The sequence below is a fragment of the Heterodontus francisci genome, chromosome 36 (genome assembly GCF_036365525.1).
Source record: "Heterodontus francisci isolate sHetFra1 chromosome 36, sHetFra1.hap1, whole genome shotgun sequence".
Taxonomy (NCBI): domain Eukaryota; kingdom Metazoa; phylum Chordata; class Chondrichthyes; order Heterodontiformes; family Heterodontidae; genus Heterodontus; species Heterodontus francisci.
In genome coordinates, this window is record NC_090406.1 from 15,033,604 (window position 1) to 15,050,272 (window position 16,669).

General features: G+C 43.7%; 1 protein-coding gene across 2 annotated transcripts in view; it reads right to left on the reverse strand.

Annotated features, from left to right (window-relative positions):
* The window catches only part of LOC137351606 (transducin-like enhancer protein 1), a 186,189-nt gene that overhangs the window by 12,648 nt on the left and 156,872 nt on the right, over window positions 1–16,669 (reverse strand). For both annotated transcript variants that reach the window (XM_068016207.1, XM_068016206.1), the window contains 3 exons: window positions 10,880–11,127; window positions 5,443–5,590; window positions 1,640–1,790 (listed from right to left, as the gene is read on the reverse strand). In XM_068016207.1, the coding sequence (XP_067872308.1) occupies window positions 1,640–1,790; window positions 5,443–5,590; window positions 10,880–11,127 (547 nt within the window). The remainder of the gene's footprint in view (window positions 1–1,639; window positions 1,791–5,442; window positions 5,591–10,879; window positions 11,128–16,669) is intronic.

Consider the following 16,669-nt stretch of genomic DNA (forward strand, 5'->3'; position numbering starts at 1 on the left):
AGAGAAGGTTTACTGGACTAATAACTGGAATGGGCGGGCTGTCTTACGAGGAAAGATTGGATAGGCTAGGCTTGTAACAGCTGGAATTTAGGAGAGTAAGAGGCAACTTGATTGAAACACACAAGATCCTGAGGGGTCTTGACAGGGTGGATGTGGAAAGGATGTTTCCCCTTGTGGGAGAATCTAGAACTAGGGGTCACTGTTTAAAAATAAGGGGTCACCCATTTAAGACAAAGATGAGAAGAAATCTTTTCTCTCAGAGGGTCTTTGGAATTCTCTTCCTCAAAAGGCGGTGGAAGCAGAGTCTTTGAATATTTTTAAGGCAGAGGTAGATAGATTCTTGATAAGCAAGGGGGTGGAAGGTTATCGGGGGTAGGTGGAAATGTAGAGTAATCAGTTCAGCCATGAACTTATTGAATGGCGGAGCAGGCTCGAAAGGCCGAGGGGCCTACTCCTGCTCCTAATTCGTATGTAATAGGAAGAATTCAATCAGTAGGAAACAAACAGGTAAGAGCCATACTAGAACACATCTTGCATCTACATTTTCTTTTGCAAAATGTGCACATTTACAGATCCTTCTTTTGCCCACTTCAACCTCTATAAATAGCACAAATCCTGAAAATTGGACTATGTCACTGACAGTGGCCCAAGCCATAATTACCAACCCATCCCAACCAGGCAAAGAACTGCTACCACCCACTATCCCCATGAGTATTTCTACAGGTTTCATCTACAATGAACAGTCTCTCCTGCAAGATTACTCGGGGGAGGGGTGTGGAAGTGGAATAGGGAGAAAAGAAAGGGTATTAATTTTCAGAATAAAACAATACAAAGGCAATAAGACGTATATTTTAAAAGCTTCCCCACCTCCAGATTGCTAGACAACAAATGAGTGGGGGAACTAGCAGTGCTGAATTATCAGTAAAAAGGGGAGTGGTTATAGTCAATCTCCATGCCCCTTTCACCTTCTACTGCTTAGACTGCCCTACATGAGCAGGTCAGTTTAGTCAGCAGGAATGGTCTCAAATGAACAGAGCAGCAGCAGTAAATGGAGGCTAAGTTTGAGTCAGATGAAAGGCTCAAGATTCAAACCACTCTTAAAGCTGCACTCCGTTCTTGTACCACACCTCAGCAAGGATATACTGGCCTTGGATGGGATGCAGCGTAAATTCACCAGAATGATACATGGCCTGAGAGCGTTAAATTAACTAAGGTTGTATAGACTGAGCTTGTACTCCCTCAAGTAACAAAGATTAAGAGGTCAGATAATTGAGGTGTTGAAGACGATCAAAGGATTTGATTCTTCTTGTATGGGGCGGCGGGGGGCTGGGGAGGGGGGGGTGTGGGGCGAGGTCGTCCAAACAGAGGGAATAAGCTTAAAATTAGAGCTAGGCCATTCAGGGGCAATATCAGGAAGCATTTCTTCACCTAAAGGATAGCAGGAATCTGGAACTCGCTGAAAATGCTGTTGAGTCTAGGCCAATTGGAAATTTCAAAACGGAGACTGATAAGATTTTTGTATTAAAGGTCATGGAATGATGGATTTAAGATACAGGTCGGCCACGATCTATCAAGATGGTGAAACAGGCTTGAAAGGCCGAAAGATTTCCAGTTTTAATATTGCAGAATCTGTTCTTACCACAATAGGCAAATTTGAGCGACAGAACACAGCTCTCGTGAAGGTGAAGTTGATATTTATCCGGTTTGTTGACGTGTAAAACCTCTACATTACTGCTCTCTGTGCCGACGGCTAGCCACCCTCCTGTTGGGCAGCATCCTAGTGCAAAGATCTATTTGGGGGGGGGGAGGGGAAAAGGGGAGAAGAAGAAATAAAAAGCGTTGTTAAAAGCTAGATTTTACCACCAGTATATCACACAATAGTCTACTCTCATGTAAAGGTAGATAGAGTCAGAGTTATACAGCACAGAAACAGGCCCATCGGCCCCATCAAGCCTGTCTATTCTAATCCCATTTTCCAGCACTTAGCCTGTAGTCTTGTATGCTATGGCGTTTCAAGTGCTCTTCTAAATACTTCTTAAATGTTCTGAGGGTTCCTGCTTCTACCACCCCTTCAGGCATTGTGTTCCAGATTCCAACCACCATCTGGGGTGAAAAAAATTTTCCTCAAATCTCCTCTAAACCTCCTGCCCCTTACCTTAAATCTATGCCCCCTGGTTATTGATCCCTCCACTAAGGGAAAAGATTCTTCCTATCTACTCTATCTATGCCCCTCAATTTTGTATACCTCAATCATGTCCCCCCTCAGCCTTCTCTGCTCTAAGGAAAACAACCCTAGCCTTTTCAGTCTCTCTTTATAGCTGAAATGCTCCAGCCCAGGTAACATCCTGGTGAATCTCCTTTGCACTCTCTCCAGTGCAATCACATCCTTCCTATAGTGTGGCAACCAGAACTGTACACAGTACTCCAGCTGTGGCCTAACTAGCCTTTTGTACAGCTCCATCATAATCTCCCTGCTCTTATATTTTATACCTCAGCTAATAAAGGCAAGTATCCCACATGCCTTATCTATTATGAGGGGCATAGATAGGGTAGATATATATTGAGATGGAGCAGACAGGGAGAGTCTTAATGAGCTACAAACCAGATTACTGAGGTATTATCGGAGTACAAAGCAGCAAAGGGAAAGCAGAGGCCTTTATCTGCGTCAGAAATAAAATCAGCAACAATGAAATAAATGTGCAACAACCATCTCACCGCAGCTGCACCTTATTAAACCTAAAGACCTAATTGGGTTAGGATTCCATGATTCTTGGGCATATAAAAACAGCCAACTCATGACTGTGAAAGACAAGTTACAAAGTACAGTCAGGGTCTGAAGAACTTGCTGGAAACAGTATATTTGTAAATATAACTTACATTTAAGTATAGACTCTTGGTCATCAAAGCTGTTCATTGCAATGGTTTTTAAACTGACCAGATGAATGAATTCATAATGAGCCTGTTCAGTGGTTTCTAATGCCAGTTCATCTCACATAGTATGAATTAGTAAGAACCAAACATTTTAAAGATAGCATTAGGGCAAAAATACTCCATCTCTGTATAAAGCAACAAACTATGCCTGTACACCCAATGTCAAGGCACTGTCGATTGCTAAGGTCAGCTATAGGAATACAAGAAAATCATATTGAGGGGAATAAGGTTTGGTTGTTTTAAAATACGTTGTTGTCATTTTTCTGTCTGCACCTTCTAATTACTACTAATGCCTTATCATTAAAACAATCTGGCACTAGCACAATTCCAAATCTTCAGAAGGTTAGGCGACCTTGGGGTTCACTAAATAATATGAAAGCCAGGTTTCACAAGCCTGTGAGTGAGAGTGGTGTTGTTGACATCTTTGAATGTCTTGGAAATGAAAGATGGACAGCTCTCAGTGGCTATAACAAGTTATCACAGCAACAAAGTCCGAGGATCGGGATTCTCACTTGTGACTACTATATGGCGAGTTCCTAACCTCCAGTACATCACTAGAACTAGATACAAGTCACCATAACAAAGGAATAATTGGCAAAGTGTCTACTTGCACCACTTTGGCCATTGAGAGAGTGTCTACTTGCACCACTTTGGCCATTGAGTTGGAGGCAGGGCAGCATTACGACAAGATTCACAGTAAACAAAATCTATGCATTCAACAAACACAATCAATGTAAACTGCACACTCCAGCAAACAGTCCACAGTGTCTACTTAGAAAGAGAGTCTCTATGATCTACAGCAAAACTGACTGAAGCAGGCTGATAATACCTCCCGTTGAAAGCAAGATGACTTTTCCAGCAAAACGCAGTGAGTGGAGGATAGTAAAATAAGGCAAATTCTGTATACAAAATTAATCCAATCACTTAAAGCCAGGTGTGATTGATGGGGCAGCGGTGGGGGGAAACGGGAATGATTACCCAATCATCTCCATTCTGGCCAAGAATAGTTGCATCACTAAATTCAACCAAGAAGTTGGGGCGGGGAGGGGGGATGGGGAAGAGAAACTGCACCCCTAACTAAACTGACAAATTTTAACCTAATAGCAAGACACACACCTGCTCTGTAACCAGAGATATCAAAACGAAATGGGAGAAAACAAATTAGAATATGGACAGAATATCTCTCTCTCTTAATTACAATGTGAGCATTGGGAGCAGAAATCTAGGGTCTTAATAAGACAGGGCTGAAAAAAAAAATCACTGAAGATCTCTCCCAAGATAGAAACCAATCCCAATCTGCAGTATGACCATCTCCAACAACAGAGAATCTAACCAGCCTCTCCTCCCGACATTCAACGGCATTACTATCACTGAATACCACACCATCAACATCCTGGGGGCTACCATTGACCAGAAAGTTAACTGGACCAAACAGATAAATACTGTGGCTACAACAGCAGGTCAGGGGTTGGGAATTCTGTGGCAAGTAACTCACCTCCTGATTCCCCAAAGTCTGCCCACCATCTACAAGGCACAAGTCAGGAGCGTGATGGAATAGTCTCCACTTGCCTGGACGAGTGCATCTCCAACAACACTCAAGAAGCTCAACACCATCCAGGACAAAGCAGCCTGCTTGTTCGGCAACCCATCCACCACCTTTAACATTCATTCCCTCCGCCATCGACGCACAGTGGCAGCAGTATGCACCATCTACAAGATGCACTGCAGCAAAGCACCAAGGCTCCTTCAACAGCACCTCCCAGACCTGCAACCTCTACCACCTAGAAGGACAAGGGCAGCAGATGCATGGGAACACCACCACCTGCAAGTTCCCCTCCAAGCCACACACAATCCTGAATTGGAACTATATTGCCGTTCCTTCACTGTCGCTGGGTCAAAATCCTGGAACTCCCTTCCTAACAGCACTGTAGGTCTACCGACATGACATGAACTCAGCAGTTCAAGAAGGCAGCTCACCACCACCTTTTCAAGAGAAATTAGGAATAGGCAATAAATGCTGGCCTTGCCAGCGATGCCCACATCCCATGAATGAATAAAAAAATTCAATCCAACTCACTGCATTTAACACACAATATCCTATTACTAACAAGAGTTAATCCACTTAGGCAATACTACCAACAAGGAAGAAAGCAAATATGCTACTGACCATGACAGTTTTACTTTAGTTCATCATATCACAGAATGGTTGAATATGGGATCATGCTCACATTTCAATATCCTCCATGTTTCTCACCTCAACTGCCCCTCAAGGTGAAGGTACTGACCAGAATCCAGTCGCTTTCACAAAAGGTGAAAAGAAAGAGGCCGCATCGCCCTAGGCTTTTGCCCCAACTAGCAACCTGCCCAGGGCAGAATTGGAAAGAGGTTTAGTAGTCCCAAGACAAAGCATAGCTCAGGGAAGCCAGGGTTAAAGATCTATTGGATGAGGGCAAGATGGAGTAGACACTTCAGTAACAAGCTTTCCCATAATAGCCAATAGACATGATGTACCTGTGATGCAAAATCATGTTGATGCACCTGACGTCCCTCCCTCAGGTCCCAGCACCTGACCGTGTTGTCCAGTGCTCCAGTCCATAGCTTGGTCCCATCGTTCGAAATGTCAGTGCAGCTGACACCATCAGAATGGCCTTGGAACTGCCTGAAATAAATAAAAATAAATCAGGAGGTATAGTTTTCACAACATTCAAATGTCAATATAATTACAAAAGAAAAATGATTTCACAACATTGATATACAGTATTCCTAAAACTACCAAATACCAACCCCTCTCCCTAACAAGAAAACAAACCTTCACTTAAGAGGACAAGAAGGAAGTTATTGAAAATCAGTGATCACAGATCAAAAGCACACCCTGCAAATACCATCAGTTTAAAGAATCCAATGGTAAAAAAAATTACAGAAATGCATTAGTCATCACAGTTGCCCTATCAAGCCAATTAGTGATCCCACATAAATAACTGGAAGGCTGTCAGCCTGCATTCTTTAAAAGCATCTTAATGACTCAAACTTAGTGACTTCCTCCAACACTTTTGATTATTAGCACATATCAGCGTTTACAGATACTTTAATGTTCTGTTTACAGAATCCAGCTCACCAACAAAGAGATGCTTCATCAAACTTATAGAAAAAGTGATCAAAAATGCCTGGTTACATCTACTTTTATTCAGCTCACTATGGGAATCTGCCCTCAATTGTACTGTTGATGCTACTCTTACTCCAACCACTAGAAGGTGCAAGAGGACAGCCCAGAAAAATTGTTCTTCACTGCAGACAAAGTGCTTGACCTCACTCATCAGCTCCTGCTGACTGCACGCTAAGAGATCAAGTGTGGGTGGGGGGGTGGTGGCAAAAGAGTTGGAATTTATGAAGCACCATCTAACTGTATTGAGAAACTGGAATCTGCAGTATTGGACACAAACTTTGGTGACCTCAAAAGAACTCTTGGGCATGGTGTACAAGCAGCATTGCACCATGCCACCACAAATCTTTTGGAATAGTATACAGTCTTTAAAAGGTAAGAATTGTTAAAATAGCGGAGGAGCTGATGCTGGGGGTGAAAGTAGTGGAGGGGAGTGTTTTGGCATTAGTGTACAAATCTAAAAAAAAACAAAATTCCTAACTCATTTTGGTTAAAAAATTCCAAAAGGAAAAACATATTGTTGAGTGAACTAATTGTTTTACACAAGACGCAAGGATTGCTTTCGCAAGTTACGTATTTATATGATTCTTCAACCGCGTCTCCCAAAACCATGACCTCTACCACCTAGAAGGACAAGGACAGCAGATGCATGGGAACACCACCACCTGCAAGCTCCCCCCCAAGCCACATACCATCCCAACTTGGAAATATATCGCCGTTTCTTCAATGTTGCTGGGTCAAATTCCTGGAACTCCCTCCCTTACAACACTGTGGGTATACCTACGCCACAAGGACTGTTGTGGTTCAAGGCAGCAGCTCATCACCAAGTTCTCAAGAGCGATTAAGGATGGGCAATAAATGGGCCTTCGAGCAACACCCACATCACATGAATGAATAAAGGAATAAAATAAAAGGTATTGCCTGTCAGAGGTGCAGTGTGGCCACACATAATGTGAATTGATTTATTTCTGAGAGTTTCTAAATGCATTAGAATCCTGTCCTATCTTTGGGCAATCAGGCCCAAGTATGTCCCCACTCGGACAACAATCAGAATGCTACCTAACTTGCAGGAAAACCAAAAAGTATAGCGGCGGAGGTGGTGTGTGTGGGTGGATGAAAAACAGAGAATGAGTGTGCGTCAACAGTGTGACATAATACAATGACTTGTGGTCTTAGTGTTATGGTAACCAAATGTGTTCAACAGGAAATACAGTTGCGAGGGTAACAAAGGTCTAGCATGTGTGAAGAGAATGAACGAATGATTCCATTTCCCCCCAGCTATTGTTTTAGATTTTAAAATGCCTGTGTCAAGACACAAACACAATACATCATGGTTATTGTGTGCAGAGGTCTCAAGAGTCAACTCTATAGATCTTCGATAGCAGTGTTTTTAAAGCAGTAATAGATTAACTTCAAGAGGCATCAGGGGGGAGGGGAGACACGGACCACTTGGCAAAAGGAAATGAGCCAGAAAATATTGGTCTGGTCCAATTAGGACCAGCTGTTTTTCTAGTCATGCTGTATTAATGAATAAGCAGCAAAACATCCATTATTAGAACAAACAACTTCAATAAACAACTGTGTAACAGAATAGCGGCTGGTAATTTTTGTTCTTAAAACCACATTCAACATGCACAATTTGCTCACTGATTGCTATGGCAAAAAAGCTAGATCATCAAATTGTGTTACAGAGCTCACAGATAATCATTTCCCCCATCTGTATTTTAAGATTGCCTACAAGTTATTTCCCCAAATTGAGATATGCAAGTCAAAGCTGTTGGTGCAGCATAGCACCAAGGCTGAAGAAAGTAAGAGAGAAAAGACAAGATTAATCTAGCAGCATTGATTAGGTGACGCCAAGCTCGGCTATTAAAAACCTGCCCTATGTAAGAGCATATCAAACCAGATGTTAGTTTACAGCGAGAACAACACAGGGAAAATAAAGAGATAAACCAGGAAACCGAAGACAAATAAGATGTCAACTGTCATTTTGATCCTTGGCTCCATAATTGGACTGGTACACCACCAAGCTGCATAACCCAGCTCCTTGCCCATCTATTCCCTTCTACACACATCCCAATCCACCTGCCCTTCCTTCCCTTTCCTTTTCTCCATGCAGCCTCTCATTCTCTCTCTCCCCACCTCCTCCCAATGCATTTGCTTCGATAGAATGCACACCTCGTCAGGAAATGAACATCACATATGCAACAGCCCTTTCTTCCCCAACCCCAGCAAAAACATCCGCTCATGTTACCAAGGGACAAACCACAGATAGAAGACACTCAAGAATCTGCACAGTAGTGCAGAAGTTAATGGCTGAACAGATGAAGATGGTTGCACACAGAATATAAATGGTACATGTGCCGCATTTAAAGCGGCCAGAGCAGGTGCAATTCAACTTCAACGAGGATGCAAAACAGGCAGTGGCGGATGCGTTATGGAGAAGGAAGAAAAAGGTCAGGTGAGATGTATAATAGCCCTGTTTGAGCATTCAAATCTTCAATCACAGATTATATGTTTTTTGCGCGTGAATTTTAAGTTTTTTTTATATAGACTGTCTGTGGTGCAACAAAAACCACACAAACTTTAGCAGGGTTTTTAAAACACTCAAAACAATTTGGCGCAGACAGTTCCAGCAGCAGTCATTACTTCAACAGGACCCAGAGTCTGTTGAAAAGCCACTGAAGTCTGGAGAACATGTAAAACATTGCAGTTATTGCAGGGTTTATATTTATAGATAATTTGATGAGTAGACGTATGCACATTTAACTTTCAAAAAATTTGATATTTTAAAACTTAAAATAGAGTGTTAGAAATTAATAGGAAGTCCGATTTTCATGTTTTAGGATTGACCAATTTTTCCCCACAGAAAGGGTTTGGGAGATTACTGAACTAGTTTTAAAACAACATTTTTTTAAAAATTCATTCATGGGATGTGGGCATCGCTGGCTGGGCCAGCATTTATTGCCTATCTCAAATTGCCCTTGAGAAGGTGATGGTGAGCTGCCTTCTTGAACCACTGCAGTCCATGTGAGGTAGGTACACCCACAGTGCTGTTAGGAAGGGAGTTCCAGGATTTTGACCCAGCTACAGTGAAGGAATGCCAATATAGTTCCAAGTCAGGATGGTGTGCGACTTGGATGGGAACTTGCAGGTGGTGGTGTTCCCATGCATCTGCTGCCCTTGTCCTCCTAGGTGGTAAAGGTCACATGTTTGGAAAGTGCAGCCTAAGGAGCCTTGGTGTATTGCTGCAGTGCATCTTGTAGATGGTACACACTGCTGCCACTGTGCGTCGGTGGTGGAGGGAATGAATGTTTGTGGATGGGGTGCCAATCAAGTGGGCTGCTTTGTCCTGGATGGTGTCAAGCTTCTAGAGTGTTGTTGGAGCTGCGCCCATCCAGGCAAGTGGAGACTATTCCATCACACTCCTGACGTGTGCCTTGTAGATGCTGGACAGGCTTGGGGGAATCAGGAGGGGAGTTACTCGCTGCAGGATTCCTAACCTCGGACCTGCTGTTGTAGCCACGGTATTTATATGGCTACTCCAGTTCAGTTTCAGGTCAATGGTAACCCCTAGGATGTTAATAGTGGGGGATTCAGTGATCGTAATGCCATTGAATGACAAGGGGAGATAGTTAGATTCTCTCTTGTTGAAGATGGTCATTGCCTAGCACTTGTGTGGCATGAATGTTACTTGCCACTTATCAGACCAAGCTTGGATATTGTCCAGGTCTTGCTGCATTTCTACATGGACTGCTTCAGTATCTAAGGAGTTGCGAATGGTGCTGAGCATTGTGCAATCATCCCCATTTCTGACCTTATGATTGAAGGAAGGTCATTGATGAAGCAAGTGAAGATGTTTGGGCCTAGGACACTACCCTGAGGAACTCCTGCAGTGATGTCCTGGAGCTGAGGTGATTGACCTCCAACAACCATAACCATCGTCCTTTGCGCTAGGTATGACTCCAGCCAGCGGAGGGTTTTCCCCCGATTCACGCAAGCATTTTATAAAAAGGTGGCAGCAAAATAAGCGGCTAAATGCTAATGAGGTATACATTGATATTGTTTCTCCATGTACTACAAACAATAAAACAATTTGTTGGTCTGTCTCAGTAATCAATAAATACCTCACACCCATTGTGTTAGGTGGTCTTTGGTCCCAAGATGCTCAGAAAGGGTTGTGAACATTTGAGCCGTAAAAGACAGGGATAAAGACACGTGCCAGCAGTCAAAACTATAGGTAGTGAGAGGGTCAGAAGTAATTTTAGATCAAGTAAAGTGACCCACTGAGCACAGTGTGTTCATTACTTCATATTATTATGCACAGGCTAGTTGTATTCATTGATCTGAGTGAGTCCACAGCTTGCTCTATATGTTCACTTGCTGCCTGAGAAATAAAGCAGCTTAATGATTCATGTCTAACCTCATTTCACCAAGTGTTTTCTCCGACTACCTCCAAAAAAACTGAAGTACACTTGATGGCATTAGCAAAAGACCCTTACTCTATCCAGTTTGTATGGCAAATCATATTGTAGCATCTTTTGTGTAATGCTTTTGTACGAGTGGATAGGGAGAAGCAAAAGACCAGTTAACAAAGTGTCAGGGAGAAAATGACCATAGGGAACAAGATTTTGCAGATAGAAAGTGCAACATTTAAACAGATCTTTGATAAAACCCCGAGCATAAACCATTATGATAAGCCAACTGCAGGCAAGTGGAGCCATTACAAATTGAAGCTCCCTTTCCTCTCATTGCCACCACCTGCATTAGATCTTCAAACTAACTCACCTAATGAGTGTCTCATTATGCAAATCCCAGACAAAAATACTTCCATCGCTGCAGCAGGAGAAACAGACTTTAGCATCTGGGCTAATGGCTAGTGCGTAGCAAGCGGGGGCTGACGAAGTCAATTCAGCTTTTATTCGTGGGCTTGAAGCTGCAAGATCCCAGATCGAAATGGTGTTGGCTTCTCCACCCACAATCAGACTACGTCCATCAGGGAAGAGCTTACAGGTACGGATATAATTTTCTCTGTTCTGGAGAAAGAGATTACATTCAACTGTTAATTGCCCTTTTGAGGGCACAGCGATATACTCAACCACGAAAAGATACTAGTCATAGACTCTTAGATTTAAGTGTTCTGCAACTGTGAGGCATTTCTAATGTAGCAAGGTGTTTGAAATAATCTATGAAGTGGCAAAAAAAAAAATCAGAATAGTGAAAATGATGGATGCCAAGATGAGATACTAACGGGGACCCACTGGCTTCTCTCAGTTGGTAGCACACTCACCTCTGAATCAGAAAGCTGTGGGTTCAAGACCCACTCCAACGGCTTGACCACCAAGTCTAGGCAGACAACTCCAAGGGAGGTACTGAGGGAATTCTGCCCAGTCAGCACTGCCGTCTTTCGGATGAGACATTAAACAGAGGCTCTGTCTGCCCCCTCAGGGGGGAATAAAAGATCCTGCGGCACTACTTGAGGAAGAGCACAAGGACAAAAGCAGGAGTAGGCCATACGGTCCCTTCAGGCTGCTCCACCATTCAATTAGATCATGGCTGATCTGATTTTGGCCTCAACTCCACTTTCCTGCCCGCTCCCCATAACCTTAGATTCCCCTATAATTCAAAAATCTATCTCAGCCTTGAATATATTCAATGACTCAGCCTCCACAGCTCTCTGGGGTAGAGATTTTCCAAAGATTCATGACCTTCAGAGAAGAAATTCCTCCTCAACTCAGTCTTAAATGGGCGACCCCTTATTCTGAAACAATGCCCCCTAGTTCTAGATTGCCCCATCAGGGGGAACATCCTCTCAGTATCTGTAGGACTTCTCCCCAGTGTCCTGGCCAATATTCATTCTTTAATCAACATCACTAGAACAGATTATCTGGTCATTATCACATGGCTGTTTGTGGGAGCTTGCTGTGTGCAAATTGGCTGCCACGTTTCCGACATCACAACAGTGACTACACTTCAAATGGACATAATTGGCTATAAAGCGCTTTGGGATGTCCCGAGGTTGTGAAAAGGTTCGATACAAATGCAAATTCTTTCTTAATTGCTTTTCTCATGCTCAAAGTAAGTTTGGTCATGATAAAATGTTCACTGAAAATGGCAGGAGATATGGGGCTGAAAATGATCTTTGCCAGTAACGCAAAGTGGGCTCACAGCGATTCGGCAGCCCGTGATACCCAATTTTCTGTTCCATTGAAGTCATTAAGAAAATAAGGCACAGTGTAAAACGCATCCCAATTTGTGCGACTGGTGAAGACCAATTTCACCTTCTCTGGTGTCCCTTTAAAAGTGACTATGATAGCCTTGTCCTATAGAATAAGGACACACATCTTCATTATACTTCTGAGAGACTGATCAGGGATTTCTCTCAATCCAGGTGATTTAAAAATCCCAGTGGAATACGAAAGCATGAACTGGAACATTAACAGAGATTAAAAACATTCTGGACAGGGAGAAGATGCAAGTCTACAGAAGAAAACTATACCAGATTTGAGGAGTAAGACTAAGAATGAAATAAGAGTGCAAGAACAAAGTGAAGAATGAATGAAAATGTACCACCTTGTTGGTGGATATGAGGAATGCAGGAATTGCTCTCAAGTGAGAAAATATGCTGGAAGTAGGAAGTATTAAGTAGGTAACATAAATAAAAGCAAAATACTGCAGATGCTGGAAACCTGAAATAAAACCAAAAAAATTGCTGGAAATACTCAGCAGGTCTGGCAGCATCTGTGGAGAGAGAAGCAAAGTTAACGTTTCAGGTCAGTGACTTTTCATCAGAACTGGCAAAGGTCAGAAATGTAATAGGTTTTAAGCAAATAAAGTGGGGGTGGAGCAAAAGAGAACAAATGGGAAGGTGTTGATAAGACAGAGGGTCACCGAGAATAACTAACAAGGAGGTCATGGGGCAAAGACAAAGTGTGTTAATGGTGTGGTGAAATACAAAGCGTTAGTGCAGACAGGGTGTTAAATGAATAAAAGCCTTAGCCACAAGCAAAAACATGAAAAAAAAAGTGGGCAAGCACATGGTTAAAAAAAAAGTGTAATGATGAAACAAACTAAAATGAAATACAAATAAAGAATACAAAGTAAAAAAAATAAGGGTGGGGGGGGGGGGGGGGGGGTGGGGGGGGGTGATGGGGGCAGTCATGCTCTGAAATTATTGAATTCAATGTTCAGTCCAGCAGGCTGTAGTGTGCCTAATCGGTAAATGAGGTGCTGTTCCTCGAGCTTGCGTTGACATTCACTGGAACACTGCAGCAGGCCAAAGACAGATGATATGTGGGCATGAGAGCAGGGGGATGTGTTGAAATGGCAAGCGACAGGAAGCTCAGGGTCATGTTTTCAGACTGAGTGGAGGTGTTCCGCAAAGCGGTCACCCAATCTGCGTTTGGTCTCCCCCAGTGTAGGGGAGACCACATCGTGAGCAGCGAATACAGTATACGATATTGAAAGTAGTACAAGTAAATCACTGCTTCACCTGAAAGGAGTGTTCGGGACCTTGGATAATGAGGAGAGAGGAGTTAAAAATGCTGGTATTACACCTCCTGTGATTGCAAGGGAAGGTGCCGTGGGAAGGGGCCAAGGTATCGGGAGCATTGGAGGAGTGGACCAGGGTGTCGCCGAGGGAACGATCCCTTCGGAATGCTGACAGTGGAGGGGAGGGGAAGATGTGTTTGGCAGTGGCATCACGCTGGACATGGCAGAAATGATGGAGGATGATCCTTTGGATGTTATGGCTGGTGGGGTGGAAAGTGAGGACAAGGGGAACCCTGTCGAGGTTCTAGGAGAGAGGGGAAGGGGCGAGGGCAGAAGTGCGGGAAATGGGCTGGACACGGTGGAGGGCCCTGTCAACCACAGTGGGGGGATTCCTCGGTTAAGGAAAAAGGAAGATATCAGAAACGCTGTCATGGAAGGTTGCATCATCAGAGCAGATGCAACGGAGAAACTGGGAGAATGGAATGGAGTCCTTGCAGGAGGCAGGGTGTGAGGAAGTGTAGTCAAGGTAGCTGTGAGAGTTGGTGGGCTTATAATGAATATTAGTAGAAATATTAAGTAGGCCCAAGGCTCCTTTCATGCACAGTTCCCCACTGGGGTCAGTGAAGTTACTATACAGAGCCCAGCTTCTGGGCTTGTTTAGCTTTGGTGTCTGAATAGGTACAAGCTGTTACATCCTTGGAGGATTTTACGGTGAACTAGAGGGAGCCCACCAACCAACCTGGCTTAAAACACTGGCTCTACTCTGCAATTTGTGGTCATTTCTCTGTGAGGTATGAAGAGATGCAATAAGAGACATCATGTTTGTGAGGGACTCTGCACGGGCAAGCAGTAAATGTGGAAATGGCTGGCACTTTGAGGCATGTAATCTTGGGCAGTTGACCTGATGCACAGTACTGTCAGGTAGTCCTGCCTTGCAGGATTCCTTCAAAGTGTGCCATCATCTTCATTCATTTATTTCCAGGTGTGGCAATAGATCTAGCATGAGCTTAAATCGCCAATTGCTGTGAGGAATGCCCTTTGGAGAAGCTGCACTGCAGTGCTAAATAAAGCAACCTTCTTCGTGCAGCTGCCGCTTGTCCATTGTTCTAGCGTCGACTAAGGTTAGTTGGTGATGGGGGAAGGGGGCAGCGTGGTGTTGAGTGCTGTATCACTTGCCCATAACAACTTGCATTTATATAGCACCTTCAACATAGTCAAACATTCCAAGGTGCTTCATAGGAGCATTATCAAACAAAATTTGACACCAAGCCACATATATAGATAGGATGACAGGAAGAGGTAGGTTTCAAGAAGCATCTTTAAAAAAGGATCAATTCCATGCTTCCACATTGGATTGGGTTTTACTTCACTTAGTTTCCCCTCCTCCACCCTCGACCTTGACAAAGGTTAACAAATATTATAAGTTCACTTTTCACTGTTTAAAGGCTGAAATAAAACGTGTTCCCCCCACCACCACAACATGCCACTTTTAAGTATACACATTCCTTTAATTTTGACCTGCTATCCAGTATTTGCCACTTTCACCCATTAGTTTGGCTCCAATCTCCAGGTCAAAGGTGCAGAGCCAGTCACCAGTATTTATTCCTATAATATTACGACTGGTCAGTTGGTTGTGCGGTTGGTTAGCTCTACACCAGCAGCTCGGCAGAAAATCCTAAACCTAGGCTGAAGTAAGAGAAATTGCCCCATAGCTCAGTTTATTATCTGGTCCTCCTTCCTCTCCGGCACTGAAGGGACTGCAAAGCTGATCAAATCAAACAACGTGACACTGAACTCTAGTTGTCCCAGCTCAAAGTGAAACATTTGGGAGGGCTAGATTACTAGGATCATTTGCCAAAACGGTAAATACCTAAATAAATTGTACTGTGGAGCCAAGATTTGCTATTCTCATACTTAAGTGATTAACAGACTGGGCTGACTGCCAAAAAGCAATGACATTTATTAGGTGCAGTAATAGCTCCTGATAGCTTTTGGGTGACGGGTGCAGGGAATGAAGAGGTATCAGGCACTCTATAACAATGCAATAAAACATGACAAGATATTAAGTTCAAGCAGTTAGAAGCAAACAGCTCACTTATATCAATTTTAATTCCTCTACCCACAGCTACAGGTCTTCAGCCAATAGCCATTGTAAATGGAGGCATTTACTGGGACAATAGCTTGGGTTAAAGCCTCCAACTTCCTCCCCTAACTCAAGCCAGTTCCATCCCCTTCTGAAAGTGTTGATGCCTGTTGCTGGGGTACCATTCTGGGGGCACCCTGGCCAAATGAACATTATTCAAGTGCAAGTAGGGCATAGGCTGCCAGCCATGTCCATTCTCACCTCTACTTGCCATCCACTTTCAGCAGCATCTGCAGAATGGTCATCAGGAGCAGGAGCCCTCTCCCCAAGCCAGGGATGATAAAGAGCAACTAGAGGGTCCCCACTATTACTCTGGCTGAGATCAGATGACAAGGCGGACTGGGGACCAAACTTGGGCCTTGCTTGGTCTGCAGGTTCAGCTACTTGTGGCTAAGCTCACCAAGTCATCAAGAGGAGCTGGCTCACACTTCAACAGGGACTGCCTGTGTCGCAAAGCAGAAGACACAGATGGATGACATACATTTGCCATTTCCTCTGCGGTGGGCACGATTCACACTGATGTACAGGTATCAGCTATCCAGTACCTTGCCCAAGTGACTACTCTTCATATGATTCAAGGCAGTTAGTGCAAGATGACAATTCAACAGCATTGGTGTTGGAAGGTGGGTGGGCTGTCGGGGTCTTTCAGCTGAGAACAATTTTATTTTCACCAATGCCCACCCAGGTACTTTCCATAATGAGTTCCAAGACAGTGATAAGGAGTGGGAAGCTTGGTAGATTTTTCAACTCCTGGCATTGCTTGGATGAAGTACTGGAGGATGACAAAACATGGTTGTGGTGGAGGGGGGGTGTACTGGGGGCTGGTAGCAAAGGGTGAAGATGACAAGGACAACATGTAGATGCCAGCCAGATGGACCTCCTGCTTTGTAATGCAGACAATTCCCATCAAGAAGTGAAGGTAGCTCTGCCAATGACCCAGCAGA